Source organism: Eleutherodactylus coqui, chromosome 3 (genome assembly GCF_035609145.1).
Source record: "Eleutherodactylus coqui strain aEleCoq1 chromosome 3, aEleCoq1.hap1, whole genome shotgun sequence".
Classification (NCBI taxonomy): domain Eukaryota; kingdom Metazoa; phylum Chordata; class Amphibia; order Anura; family Eleutherodactylidae; genus Eleutherodactylus; species Eleutherodactylus coqui.
In genome coordinates, this window is record NC_089839.1 from 201657657 (window position 1) to 201672765 (window position 15109).

At 44.9% G+C, this 15109-nt stretch overlaps 1 protein-coding gene and 1 long non-coding RNA gene across 4 annotated transcripts; one reads left to right on the forward strand and one right to left on the reverse strand.

The window, feature by feature from the left end:
- Nucleotides 1-5754: 5754 nt before the first annotated feature.
- LOC136621339 (serine/threonine-protein kinase pim-3-like) lies at nucleotides 5755-14497 on the forward strand. 3 transcript variants are annotated; one of them, XM_066596787.1, is made up of 6 exons: nucleotides 5755-6015; nucleotides 10713-10813; nucleotides 11280-11330; nucleotides 11419-11782; nucleotides 11898-12074; nucleotides 12292-14497. In XM_066596787.1, the coding sequence occupies exons 1-6, from the start codon at nucleotides 5931-5933 to the stop codon at nucleotides 12462-12464; spliced, it is 951 nt and encodes a 316-aa protein (XP_066452884.1). In that variant the 5' UTR covers nucleotides 5755-5930; the 3' UTR covers nucleotides 12465-14497. The 3 variants fall into 3 exon arrangements, with proteins under 3 accessions (XP_066452884.1, XP_066452882.1, XP_066452883.1); XM_066596785.1 differs by lacking the exon at nucleotides 5755-6015 and adding an exon at nucleotides 8571-8928; XM_066596786.1 differs by lacking the exon at nucleotides 5755-6015 and adding an exon at nucleotides 10443-10637.
- Nucleotides 5861-8279, reverse strand: LOC136621340 (uncharacterized). Its single transcript, XR_010791233.1, has 3 exons — nucleotides 8208-8279; nucleotides 7406-7536; nucleotides 5861-6048 (listed from the first exon to the last, which is right to left on the reverse strand). It is a non-coding gene; the product is annotated as an uncharacterized lncRNA (long non-coding RNA).
- Nucleotides 14498-15109: the final 612 nt, after the last annotated feature.

Genomic DNA, 15109 nt, shown 5'->3' on the forward strand with positions numbered 1-15109 from the left:
AGCTGCTGTCAAAGGGTTAAAAGCTGTGATCAGCATTCATGCTGATCGCAGCTGTGGCCGGTGGATGCCGTGTACAGAGCGGGATTAGCTCTCGATCCCGCTCCATACACACCCTGCACCTCTATGACCCGAATATACGGCATGCGGCATTAAGGGGTTAAACAAAGATCTGGGAGTTGGCATTAAATGCAGTCATAGATCTTTCTGACATGTCGAAATAGTTTTCTGCACTAGCATACAGGTAGCCTATATCAATAAGCATATATGTTAGCATTTAGCACGCCATATACGACTGCAGCTGCTCCTCAGGAGCCCATTCTCCATTTTAATCACTGCAAGCAGCCTGGAGACCTCTGGTCTTCACATCCTCCGCAAGAACCTACAGCCACGAACAGACAGAGAGACTGTTAGAGGAAGAAGTGGTAAACTTACCATGGAGACTGAACCGGCCCTGTCCTCATTGTCCCCGCTGACCTCTTGCGGTCATATCACTCATGTAGCGAGGTCGGTGCGGTCATCAGAATAAGCTGTTTACACAGTGGCTGCACTGAACGCGTTCAGTACGGTTTTTTTTTAAGTTACGATAAAACATCTTGGCATCTCACTAGATATAAATAGTTGTTACAAGTCCGTTAACCCCTTGTAGGACGGACAAGTTACTCAATGGCAATAAGGCCTGGAATGTTAGAATGAATCAAATCGGAAAGTAGGGACCATTAACTGCTCAGCTTCCGAATAATCGCACAGCATGGACATCCGACAAGGTCATCGTAAAGTCACTGCGTATTTTTTTCCCGCATGTAATATCAATTCCATTGTTCAACGTTCATTATGTGTCCAGCAGGTATCGAGTCAGGCGCAAAACTCTAAAAGTGTCGTTCCCTCAATAATAATAGAAAAAAGAAAAAAAAAAGTTATTCCCTTATTCACAGGAATCCGACCGCTGGGACTGCAGTGATCAGGAAAACAGAGTTTCCAAAGAGTCTCAGAATGATGCAGCAGGAGTTATACAAGCGCATTACTGCTCCATTAATTTGAATGGGATTGCCAGAGATAGCCAAGCGCCTTAACTCCGCCATCTCCAGCAGTCCCACTAAAATAAATGAAGCAGAAGTGTGCATGCATGACACCGCTCCCTTTATTTGGGAACCTTCAGGACTCCTGTTTTCATGATTGGTTGGACCCACCGATCTTGTCCTGTGGATAGGAAATATGTTCTTTTGGTGGGGCAACCCCTTTAAGGGGTCCATATCCCGCTTGAAGTGGTTCTCCAGGACTTTTACTATTGACCAATGCTCAGGATAGGGATCCGCCACTGGAATCCTCACCAATCAGCTGATTCCTGGGTCCGCTGTCAAGGTAGACCGTGTTGGAAGCAGATGGTGCTGTCCATACTGCAGCAGCAAGCTTTGGTACTGCAGGCACAACTCCCATTGAATTCAAAGCCTGCAGTACCAAACTGGCTGCTGAAACATTGACAGTGCCATCTGCTTCTAGCACTGTCCAAACTGACAGCAGGCCTGGGAATCAGCTGATCAGTTGAGACCCCAGCAGCAGAACCCCACCAAATAATTACTGATATCCTATTCTGAGGATCAGAAGTCCTGGAGAACCTCTTTGATGCATATTTTTCCACTGCGGAAAATCCGCACCAAAATCAGCAGCAGATTCCACAGCAACAAAAAGTGTGGATGTGTACCAAAATCCGCACTGCAAAACATGCTGTGGATTTTGGCGCAGATCTGTAGCAAAATACACTACGTATGCAAATACAGCTTCAAGGGATATACTGGGCATTTAACCCCTTGCAGTACTGATGACCTATACTCAGGATTTTGCAGCCTCTGCAGCACTCCTTGCACCTCCCAAATATTACCTTATCCAGTGCACATTGGGAACCCGCCACTGACAGTCTTGTAATGTAGAAGTAGCATCACATGACCCGCGCTTTGGGACTCAGCAGCAATTGCGCACTGCTGTACCCAGAACAGCATTGGAAGGTGAGAGGAGTCGCAATGGATTTTGACGGGGGTATGTGATACGGAAACGCTACAGATTTTGCATTGAGGAATTTTCCGTTGCAGTAAACCCACAGTGTTTCCGCTACGTGCGAACATACCCTTAGAGGGCATACAGAGCTTGATACCCCCACCTTCAGATAAGCGAGGCCAGAAGTGTCTGCTTGATGCTCATCTCCATATCGCACATTTTAATTGCTACCAGAAAGCTCTCTTGGAAGACAGATCTTTCCGGTCCACGGCTGGTAGTAGGCGCTGCCCTGGCACTGGGCATGCGTCCCAATACTGCAGAGTATATAAACTGAAAACAAGCCCTGGGTGTAATAATAATCCTCCATGCAGGAGATCACTTACAACTAATTACTTTATATTTATTGCTTCCTCATGTTCTACTCCTCTTTAGATCATCGGAGTTGTGTAATATTGTTGCCTTGAGACAGAACACAAAGCTGCCGCCTGGATACAAATGTGGCATCACAGAAGTGCCCAGCTGCATCACACCCGTGCAATACAAACAAACAACATCACGTGCAACAACACAGCGGTAAAACAGAGCAAAAGGTGACCCAACAGCTGTCCTTCCTTCTGCAGAAGTCTCTGGTTTGGCGGACATGACCCTTTTCCCATGGAGGATTGCATGAAGTGTAAAGTCTCAATACAATGGAGTCTCCTCAATGAGAAACAGAGCCCACCCTGAGCTATTAGCAACATACAAGATAAGGGTATGTTCACAAGGCGGACTTTACATCAAATTCCCATCCCATTGCATTCAATGAGAATCTGTGTAATAGTCTATAGGGTGCAGATTTTTTCCATAGTACGTCCCCTCTTGACGCGAATTCTGCATCAGGATTTCCGTACACGGATTTGCCCATTGAAAAGGGCTAAATCCACGTGCAGATTGTTTGCATAGCCACAGCGGAAATCCACAGCTCAACTGCAGATTCCTGCCGCACCTTTTAGAGGCAGAATCCATGCAGAAAAATTTGCATGGAGTTCTGCCATCTGGACGTAACTTTATAACATGGCACAAGGCCTTTAAGGGTATTTCCTATCCACAGGATAGAGGATAACTATGATTGCTGGGTGTCCGACCACTGGGACCCTCACCAATCCAGAACAGGGGTTCAGTCAGTCACCAAGTGACTATAGCGTAGGTCGCGGCTACACTCGCTTCAGGAACAGCACCGGAGATTACCGGGTTCAAGCACTGCAGCAATCTCTGGCGCTCTCATTGAAGTGAATGAAGCAGTAGCATGGCTGAGTGACATCCATGCCATTCACTCAGGGACCAATTGAACCCCCTTCTTGTGATCTGTGGGGGTTCTTGGGGTCTGATTCCTAACAAACAAAACTAACCCCATCTCCTTTGGATAGGGGTAACTTTATAACTTGGTACAACCCGTTTACAGGTGTAATCGCACAATTGACCGATCCAGAAGATGAGTAATAAAAGCCTGATTGTGGGTGGTCAAAACGCTGAGAACTCCATTGATTACGAGAACAGGAATTCCATATCCCCCTCTTCTTCTCACTGCACCCCTCCCTTCCCCTGTGGTGACAAAGCTCTAATGGAGTGGTGGCCACATGTTTGCCGTCACTCAGGCTACACGCTGAGCAGCTATAATAGACTAATGATGGGCCTATCAAATTATTGGGGATGTCCAAGATTAGACAAATATGGCTGTTTTCTTCCAAAAAGAGTGCCGCACCTGTGCACAGGTTGTATGTGGTATTGCAGCTCAGGGAATAACCACACCAATTCATATTGCCTCCATTTTACATACGACTTCGGAAGAGTGTCCCAAGCCAGACCACAGAACTCCTGGCCCGAACTCAGATCATCATACACTCATGTGCTGCTGGAGTTCGAGCCAGGAGACCATCGGTTAGGCTGGGACACGCTTTCGAATCCGTATGTTAAATAGAGACAATATAAAGTAGTGTGGTTAGCCCTTCAAACACATTCACTTTAATGGAGCTGAGCTGCAATACCTGACACAACCCAAAATACAGGAGTGGCGCTGTTTCTGGAATAAAGCAACCATGTTTTTCTAATCTCATACAACTAATTTTACCCTTTTCTCTCAGTCTGCAGCGTCACAATGGCTGGTTCATGTATCTTAGGACAGACATAGGAATAGGACTGTCAGACCTCTCCTCCAATTGTTGATTCAGTAACGGTTAATGGTCTCTCCAGGGAGGGATGATTCAATGTCTCTTACAGTTACACCACCGGCCAGCGTTGCAAAACATAATAATATTCCAGAAAGTCATTCATGATTTCATACAAGCATCCAAGACGCATTCTCCTGCTGTCAAATGTTATACATTAAAGGGCCAGTGTCCTGTCCTCCCTCAGGCTAGTCTGAAATGCCTGATAACAGGGAGCAATAGATTGCATTCAACACATGTAGATGAGATTTTAGATGTGGTGCCCACGTGGTGGTCACAGATACACCCGTAGCCCATATGCAATTGAATTGCATATGGGCTGCAGGCACCCACGTCATTTGTAAGGGATGGCGCAGGAAATACAAAAAAAAACCTGCACTGCGCATGACTACCTGCATGAGTACGTGGCCGTACACAATACAATTACGTGGCTACGCAGGGTCACCGTCCGGGCTCACATCTGGGTTTACAGTCCAGGTTATATGGATGAGATTATAGCAAATCTCATCGACATTGTGCAGAAAACATCCACAGCAGGACTGACATACGTGCGGATTTTAAATCCACAGCACGTCAATCGTTGCTGTGGATTTTCATCGCCGAAGTCACCTTTTTCAATGAGCTGAGTGAACTGTACAGCACGGGATAGGGAATAACTTGCTCATTGGTGGGGGGTTTCACCATGAGACCCCTGCAGATCTCAAAAACAGGGGCTTACCATAAGCTTACTGCTCCCATAGCATTGAGTAGGAGACTGAATGGAGTGCAAGCATGCTGGTGCTCCATTCACTTTCAATGTGATTGCTGAGATGCCCAAGCAGCAAGTGCTTGGGTATTTCCGTCAGCCCTATCGAAATGAATGGAGCACCAACTGTGCATGCTGGGCCAGCACTCCATTGATTCGGACGTCACTGCGGGAGAAGTAGCGACAGGCAGAGAGGGCCATGGGAACGCCATTCTTGAACTCAGCAGTGAAAGCCCCATGATCCAGTGGATAGGGGATAACTTGTGTTCTTGCTACAACCCCTTTAACCTTATCTACCTTGCTGGTACTTCCTTATGCTGCTCATTTCCCGCTGAAACAAACAAAAAAAAAAAAACACAATTAAAAAGCCAGTGTGCATTTACCCTTAAAAGAAATTGCAACAAGATTGCTTAAAACCGTAATCTACGCTAAATCAGCCTTATAAAGCAAACTCATAAACACCTGAAAGTCACTCGTGAAACTTTTTCGACTGTCAGACTAGAGTCATAAAACCTAAAAACTTCTGTAACGTCTATGTCTTTAGTGGATTGTGTAAAAGAGCCAGTGTAATAGGAACTGTCGTAACGCTCCGAGGCAAAAAAATAAAAAATACACACGCACACACATTGGCGTAGAGGTAAGCGCACAGCCGCCCCAGCCGCTGGAACAATAAGAGGTTTCAAAGAAAAAAAGAATGCTGTAGTTGTATAGAAGCATGCAGCTCCATACTTAGTCACTGATGGGTGGGTAGGCGTGGAGCTTCACCCTCCCCCAGACCCTCCCCCTACCTCGCTGTCAGCAGTGTCATGTTGCAGAGTCCTTGAGCCTCAGTCAATGTGAACGCTGCTATCTTAGAGGACTGATCGTTCCTTGGACTATACAGAACCAGATCGGGGCTTCTTAAGTATCAGCAGGGGGAAGACAGCAAAAAGATTACGGCAAAAAGAAACCGTCACCCTTCCACCAGATCGTCCCCGGCTGATACCGCCAGCATGTCATCGGTACAAGTCATCTACCATCAGAAAATCCATAATTACCTCCTGAATTCTGTATTCCCCAAAGACGATCTTCCAGCTGGTGAGTAACATTTTGCTACACTGTATCAGCGGCCTGGAAAAGAGTAGATACAATGTTGCAATGAGGATGCAAAATATTTACAGTTTGCAAATGAGATGCCTTTAGCATTTAGTGCATTTTTATGTAATATCATGACGTCCAGAGCGAGCGGTGACGGGGCACATGATGGCTAGAAATATTACCGCACGAGTGTGATACATAACAGTTTCTGCATATCTGCACAACCGAGGGGGACATTGGACCGAACAGATTATGACAGTGCTAAACTCTATATTATACTGGATCATCATGTGATCTGCCACAGCGGCGGCCGTGGAACATCTAGGAGATGTATACTGAGAGAAGGGGGGATGTTAGGTAACCACCGGGGAAGCCTATCTGTGCAAAGGGAACCACGCCATCTGTGCGATATGATATTATAACACCACCAGGACTGTAGAATATCTGCAAGGCTAGTCCATAAGCCTCATATAGGATCTAGATCCAGCCACTGATGACAGGGGGCTCCCTATCATTAAAGCACGCAGATAAGATGGATGACGTGTCGTGTTTGGAGCTGGTGTTATCCCAGTACTCCTCTGTGCATCGCCTAAACTCTGAAGCTTGCAATCAAAGCTGCAGGAGGGCGCACGAGATGGAATATCATGATGAAGGGTGCTGATCGCTTGCCTTTTATATAGTGCAAATCTATTTATAGCACGCTTGCGTGGATTAACCCATTATTAGTCTATTTTTTTTTTTTTTTTTTAAATTAATGATTGTACATGATTATTATCTTTCTTCGCATCCGTCACGTGAAACGTTGAAAATAAACATGGCAGGTAATTGACCGTGCACATTCCCCACTGGGGTTCGCTAGTTACACTAGACCTTATCTTTGAAGATGCAAGATTACATAAGAGTATTAAAGGAGAAGGAAAACCCCATGTAAACAAACCCCCTCCTATGTAGAGAGGGAGGATAGAAGATATCCCCCACTGATCGCTCTTTGGCGTCTGCTCGGTTGGCGATTGTTGCGTTATTGGACTTACATGGGACACGCGTGACATTTATAAGGGTTTATAAAAAGATGTTAAAAAAATGTAAATGCCTTTCAATTGCATCATACTGGTAGCAAATTATAGAAGATGCCTATAGAATATATAGTGCAAATGCTCAGCGCGCCAAGGGGAATGTAGGTGAAAGAGCGAACCGGTATTCTAAGTGCGCAGGAGGAGGGTTGGGCGGTATTACAAAGGTTAAAAGAATCTCACTGACATATCTGGCAAAGAAAATGTCAACAGTGCACTCAGGGCTGCCCCCTAGTGGCCACTCGTAGAATCGTGCCAGGCGGCAATAAGAATTCTTATAGCGCTTCGCCACATTACGCACAACAATAATTAGCACATACCTTTTAATTGGTCTCTGCCACGCTGGGTGTTCACCGAGAGGGTTTCGATGATGCCCAAGTCGGGAATTCTCTGTAAAATTAGAGATGGGACGGTGATGGAGACTTCTTAAAGGGGAAATCCTCCGCGTGACCTATATAGTTAGTAAACAAACGTTTCGTGGACGGGGTTATTACGTCGTGGGGATCGCGGTGGGTATTATAACAAATAGATGGAAGGTTAAAAAAAAATATACAATTACTCTTTCAATAGTTTTGCCCCTTATAAGGCTGCGGTCACACGTGGGATTGTTTGTTACACTTTTGAACCACAATTAAAAACCACGTGTTTAAAAAAAACAAACATGTATTGCTAAAAAACACATACGCTTTTTAATTGCAATTAAAAATATATATATTTTTTTATTTTTTTTAAATGCCACGTGTGAATGCAGCCCTCATTGACTGTCATTATAAATGGAAGGAGGGTCACGGCTTCTCACCATGGACCTAAATGTCATGTAAGCAGTTGTGTGACTACAACTCCCAGCATTCAACTGTTCAGCTATTTTCTCCAGTCTATTGTAGAACTATAACTCCCAGCATGCACAATCATCTATTTTCCCCAGTGCACTAGATTCTCGTGGAACTGCAACTCCCAGCATGCACAATCAATCATCTATTCTCCCCAGTGCACTAGACTCTTGTAGAACTACAACCCCCAGCATTTATCCATCATATACTGTATTATCTCCAGTGCATTAGTCTATTGTCCAACTACAACTCTCAGCATGCCCCATCCATAAAGATCAGGCATTGTGCTTACTACTACAGCTAGAGACCACCCAGCCTTGCTCGCTGCAGACCCCCTGTGTCGGGGGCGATCACCCCTCATGTGATGTCAGATTTGGCGCCATATTCTCATCCTATAGGAATGTGGGGGAGGGGGAGGGTGGGCTTTTGCTGGCCCTCCTCATCATCAGCCATTGTATAGTAAAGCGAGGTAAACTTTACACGTTCATTGTGCCGGAAAATTCCACAATACAAACTTAATTCACCTCCTAGAAGCGGGCGGCGCCGAATTACCAGGCATGGGCGGGGCTTGGGGACATTATATTTGTATTCACAATAAGCCACGCCTTTTGCATTCAAATGCTTTGTCCTACCTGCGCTTTGATTGGCTGCCAGCTCTCTTAAACGCGGGAATAAGACTCCCGGGACGTACGCTGATTGGTTCCTCCCTGACTAAAGACCTGCCTTCTGATTGGCAGTAGTTGTACCTCCCGGGGCGGTGATTGGTCAGTTCTTACACCTTGGGAATAATATACAATATTGTAAGGACTCCGGCCACACGTGGAGCTCGTTGTTCTACCGGCCTGCTGCGGCGTGTGAGTGAGGACTGAACGGCATCACCATGCTGCTAGCTACTCCGGGACCTTTCATGGAGCACCATCTACAGCGCTACTACAAGAAGCCCGCCTCTACCGGCGCTGGGCACAACGCTGCTGTGTCCCCTGCCGCTGCCGAGCAGGGCAACCTCCCAGCAGGTATAGCGAGGCGATCTAAGCAGAGCTGAATGGCTCATTTTATGCTGCAACGTGGTCTGCCAATGCACAATCCCGGGTCCATAGTGATGGATGGAACCAAGCGACACACTCGGCTCTACTACATCTGTAGTACGGCTATTCATCTGCATTTTCCAATGACTTGCGGATGTATTTTGTTGCAATGTGTCTATTTGTTGCAACTTGAGATGAGAAAATGAATGCAGATTCCGTAATGTCTTATGAGCATATTCTGTGTGATTGATGATTTGCATCATTTATGGAGTAGCTTTAGATTGGAAATTCCCAATTTTATATATTGAGGTTGGAGTAGCTTCATATTGGCTTGTGCATGCTGTAGTGTGTTATATAGAGACTGTTGTACCTCCTACAGCTCTGCATTGGTACTGGGACAGGGTTTGAGATCAGAAAGTGTGTGTGTGTGTGTGTGTGTGTGTGTGTATATATATATATATATATATATATATATATATTGGGTGTATTTTTACATTGCAGTTTTAAGGCTCCCCCACACGGGCGTATGCAATTTCGGATTGGGATACGCAGCGTTTCTTACTGTGTGCACAATGTGCTCTTGGTGCATATGCAGTGATGCATCTAGCACATACGGAAAAAAAATAATTTTTTTATATATATTCTGCATGCTTGAGTCCTCCAATGCAAATCAGTGGGATTTATGCTGTCCATATTGCATGCATAAAAATATACGCATGTAATACGGACTGAAAATGCACCCATGTTAGTCCTTATATTGGAAAATCTGTAGTCTGCATATTGAGGATGTATTTCTACAAGTGTACTGCAGTAGCCTTCTAGTGTATGGTACCTTTGTATCTACTCTACAGTATCTGATGCTCTGTACTGTCTGAGATGAGAATTTCTATCCCATCGATACAATGTATTTGTACTATTAGGTTGCAGCAGCTATATTGTGTCTTGCATGCTATATTAGGTTATACAGTGTCTGATGCACCTTTTGCATCCCCTCTGCTGCAGCTGTACTGAGGCAGAATTTGAGATGAGCGTGTAAATTCTTGTCTTACATTAATATACAACATCCTCAATATGTATTTGTATTGTGCTTTAGTGGGTTTTTGATGAGCGCTATCAGTCTGCATTGCTCCCACATGGCTTACTATAGCTGTGGAAGGTGCATGGCTACCGCATGTGGTCTGTGATTAGATTAAGCTCTGTACAACGCTGATAGGAGGGTGGTGATCATTGATTGGGGAGGAGGGGTAGGTAGGTGATGGTTCTCTGCGCCTGATTAGATGTGGTACCTGCAGCGAGAGAGGCTGCAGCCATTGATCTGCCCAGGGGTGGGGGCAGCTTTGCAGATGAGCTGGTTGCTGCATGGATGGAGAATGTGTGGGCGTGGGGTGGTCTCCTCCTCAGGGAGGGGTTTCCCCGGGATACCCGCAGAGCTATACTTGGGAGGGGGATGGGGGTTGCCTTATCCGCAGGGAGTCTCCCAGATCCTGCTGCTTTCTAGGAGATGCTACAGGGGATGAGGCGGACATCGTCACCTGGTGACTCACCTGCTGTGTGCGTTTACATACAGTGATGACTAAGACTCATGCTTTCAGATCGTCATCTGCAGATAAGAGAGGATGGGGGTCTGTGCAGACCTCACACCCTGATGGAGCAGCCTCCGAACATGATCCCTGTCCAGTCCTTTAGTATATTTGCAGGTATATTCTACTCTGAATGCGTTTAGCGTGCTCATGATGCGCAGTATCGGCTAACGTGCTTCCTTCTCTCCACAGTAAAAGAACCATTTGAGAACTGCTACCAGGTGGGCGCTGTGATTGGCACCGGTGGCTTCGGCACAGTCTATTCTGGAGTCAGGCTGGCAGACAAGTTACCTGTAAGTATCATTCTACTGCATTAACCCTTTACATTGTATAAAGAAACAACTTGCTGGCACCATCAGACAGCGCCACACACTGTAGAATGTCTTCTGATAGTTACCCTTTATGTTGTGACGCAGGTTAGAGATAACTGTATGATCTGTGGGGGGTTGATCGCTGGGATCCCCCTGAGAACAGAGGTCTGGTTGGTCCCCAAGTGAATGAAAACGAGATTAGTGACACATTTTAACTCTGCAATCTCCAGCACTGGCATTGAAGCGGATGGAGTGGCAACCTCCACTCCAATCACTCGGGGATCAACTAGATCTTTGTTCTCAGGGGTCCCAGCGGCCAAACTTCCACTGATCATAAAGTTATTCCCTCACCTGTGGATAGGGGAAAACTTTATAACCTGACATAACCCCTTTAAGAATACCTCGTATTAGCATTGGATGTATGTTTAATGGCTGTCTTCCTTTACAGGTTGCAATCAAGCATGTGTCACGGGACCGGATTGGAGAAATGAAGCACATGGTAAGTTCATTATATGAAACCCCCTTATATAATGTATCGGTTAAGCAAGTAATGGACTGCTGTATTCATGGTAACCTTCCTGTTACAGAATGGAACCTTGGTTCCTTTGGAGATCTACCTTCTGAAGAAAGTGTCTACCAGCTGCCGGGGAGTGATCCGTCTCCTGGACTGGTATGAGAGGCCAGATGGCTTTATAATCATCATGGAGCGACCAGAGCCAGTGCAGGATCTCTTCGACTTCATCACAGAAAGAGGGGCCCTCGGTGAAGACCTGGCGGCCAACTTCTTCCGTCAGGTGGTAGAAGCCGTGCGGCACTGCCATGCTTGCGACGTTGTTCACAGAGACATCAAAGATGAGAACATTCTCGTAGACCTCAGGACTGCTGAACTGAAGCTGATTGATTTTGGCTCCGGTGCCTTACTGCGGGATGCTGTTTACACTGACTTTGACGGTAAGTTCCTATTGAGATCTGGCTATAAATGGGAAACCCTTCTTATTGAAGCTTCTACAGATGGCTGGGATCTGCATTTTGAGTAAACTTGTGCCCTCCTATGTATCTCCTATAGGTACACGTGTCTATAGTCCACCAGAGTGGATCCGATTCCACAGGTACCATGGACGTTCTGCCACCGTATGGTCCCTTGGCATCTTGCTGTATGATATGGTCTGTGGCGACATCCCATTTGAACACGATGATGAAATTCTGAAGGGGAAAATCCAGTATCGCTGCCGGGTGTCAAGAGGTAAGAATAGTCCTAAGATAACTTCATTACCTCCCAGGTCTCTAGAAGTGTCCTCTAAGCCATTACAACTTTCCATGCATTTGACTAGAAGGATGTGGTTTGTATTTGGTGTTGGGCCACCCATTAAGCTCTGTTTGATCGACTACCTTGATGCAATTTTTTTTTTTTTTTTTTTAATGCCATGTACTAAGTTTCTGTCTTTCTCATTCCTCCACAGAATGCCAGCATCTGATTGAGTGGTGTTTGTCCAAGAGACCGTCCGACAGACCAACCCTTGAGCAGATTCTGTCCCATCCCTGGATGTCCCAGGAAAATCTTCTAGACCAAAAGGACAAAGTGTCTAGGAAAGTGGACCAAGAATCAACCAGCACAAGTCAAGAGAGCCTCTAATCTCATACAGAGACGCTCAATGAGTGAGATGGGGAAAGGATCTGTCGCAGTCCCGGTTGTGAATGGGCTGGCGTGGGCTTGAGCGTCCAGTCAACAAGCTTGGATTCCCGGTGGGATGGAAGGAGCTGTCCCACCAGAGTGTGACATACCTCGTTGGGGGTCTTAAGAAGGGACTTCATTTTTTCTTTTCGTACCTAGAAAAATGTGGTGACCTCAGACTGTGGACTTCTTATTCCAGAGACCTCTCACTTTCCCAAATAGACTTGATGGGAAGAATTGTGAGCAAGCGCAGTGGGTGGGGGCGGGTAGCCCTGGATGCCGCCGTGCTGGGGTTTCACTAAGCAAGAACTAATAATGCATCTTGCTTCTCTAGTTATCCGCTGTATTGGGGTTGATTAGCTGCAGTTTACACTTGACATCTTCTTAAATGTGTATATTTTAAGTGCATCCAACTGGAACCAGTAGTGACACTAAATTGTATACACGGACCAAGCAATAGTTGATGCCGGCGACCACTTTGTTGGCCATCCTCAGCTGTTAAAGACCGGTTCCTGTTGTGGCTTCCATCTTTTAACAGCTTCGTACATTTCAAGAAAGGTTTAAGTGGATGTTCTTGAAAACCTAGCCAGAAATGGGTTAGGCTGCAGAGTGTGAATACCAACATCTTATAGGGAGTTTAATGCCATTTTGGCTGCATGTAAGTTGAGCCAAATACCCTGCAAATTGTTTTTTGGGGGGTTTTGTTTCCCCCTCACTGTTAAATTATCACTTTTTGTCAAATAGCGATAAATTTTGTTTAGGAGGGGCAATACTTGGATTGGGCCGGGCCAGCACATGACATGGTAGTAAGGGGGTTAACTTAATGGCTTCCTTAGGGGGAAGAAAGTAGTCTGTTGTGATAGCTGTATTTAACCGCCTGAGCTTGCAGTTTCTAGGACTACTTTTATAGCTACAGTCCCCAAACTTGGGACAGCATTGGTCTATTGCATAGCAGTGACTGCAATGCCGGTAGCTGGTTCACAGTACAATATAACTGCATTTTTTTTATATATATTTTTTTATCTATTTCAGAGCCTTAAATTTTTTTTCCTTTGTTTTTTTGTTTTTTATTTTTTTCAAACTCCTCCATGTCACTGAAAAATCTGTTTATTGTGATATGTATTTTTTTTGGTCCCTCCCCGTTTTCATTAAAAACTCCATCTTGGTCCAGAAACTTGAACTGTTTAGAAATGTTAACCCGAATGGATGTGCTCAAACCAATTGCCCTTTTAAGGGTCCTATTTTTAAGCATATCAAAATCTTTAGCCCCTTCTCTATATGGCGTAAAATCACGTATGATACTCCATATAAAGTAGTAGCCAGTAAGGTATGTAAGTTTTGCATTGTAGTCCCTCTTTAATATCACTACTTTTTTCCCCATGGGCTATTCTGGTAGATGTGGGAAGTGATATACAGAGGGGTCAATATGCTGCTGCTTTATGATCTTCTGTTGATTCTCATCTCATGAGGCGCAGAAGAGTTTACAGTTGTCGGACCTCCAAAAAAATAAAAACCTTGTGACTTGCTCTATAGAAAGAGCTTGTTGCAGTTTCCGATGCGGACTTGCATACCCTTCTAGCACACGTGGGAATTTGATTATCGCGTGGGTTGATTGTGACTTAAAATCCTTACACCAAGCCAAATCATTCCCACGCTGAACAAAACGTAAACTAGGCCTTGTGTGGCAGCATTTAGGTCTAGGAGGTTTCTCTCGGGTACGTGCAGTACCTCACAGTGTTCACTGGTCATGTCCTAATTTATTTTATTTAATCTATGTAACTCTGGCCTTGGCTGACTTTTTCAGTGAGGTCTGTTTTATTTATAAAGACTTCTTTGTTTCTTTTCAGAATATTGAACGGTATTTATACGTTTTTTTTTTTTGTTTTTTTTTTAGTTTTCGTTTGTTACATTTTGGATTTCAAAAATTGTCAAGTTTATTTAAGTGTTCAATTGTTACTATTTTTCTTTTAATAAAACTTTTTTTACAATGTGAATTTGTTTCCTAATCTTTTTGACAATTTTTTTTTTAAGGGGAGGGTTCTGGGATTATCAACTATTGATGAATGATCTATCCTACTACTAAAAGTAATTGGACACCTGAGCAAGAATCAAATAGTATTTATTTCAATATGATAAAACTTAGTAGGGCTCTAATGACGTCGGATACTCCCATGATATATTCTCTACGAACGTCTGATACACTTCAGCTGATGCTTTACCCCCACTGATCCTGTAAACATCTGTCGCGTTCTCTTATAGAACATGGATGCTGTTCATAGTTCCTGACACAACATTCCAGTTTTGTCCCAAAGATGTCCAGGTTGGGCCAGTCTAATCATGGAACATCCATATCCTCAAACTAATGTAAAATGGTGTGCCACACTGCCATATTCAACCACTTTCAAGGGTTCTCATCGGAGATATTGATGGTATATCCTAAGTAGATGCTGTAATAAATCAAAGTAAGTTGCACTTTCAGGACTCCACCTATTGGGAGAATGGAGGAGGTGGGAGGTGACACCCCACCACCACGTGGCACTCCAGAAAGATGATGCATCATGTGGCTCTCTCATTGCAGATGATGGATGTTGAGGTAACTGCCTGGA

Coding starts and splice junctions, on each gene's coding strand:
- LOC136621339 (XM_066596785.1), top strand. CDS start 8,796: ATGCTGCTAGCTACTCCGGGACCTTTCATGGAGCACCATCTACAGCGC. Junction 11,783..11,897: donor TGTTTACACTGACTTTGACG/GTAAGTTCCTAT, acceptor TATCTCCTATAG/GTACACGTGTCTATAGTCCA. Junction 12,075..12,291: donor TCGCTGCCGGGTGTCAAGAG/GTAAGAATAGTC, acceptor ATTCCTCCACAG/AATGCCAGCATCTGATTGAG.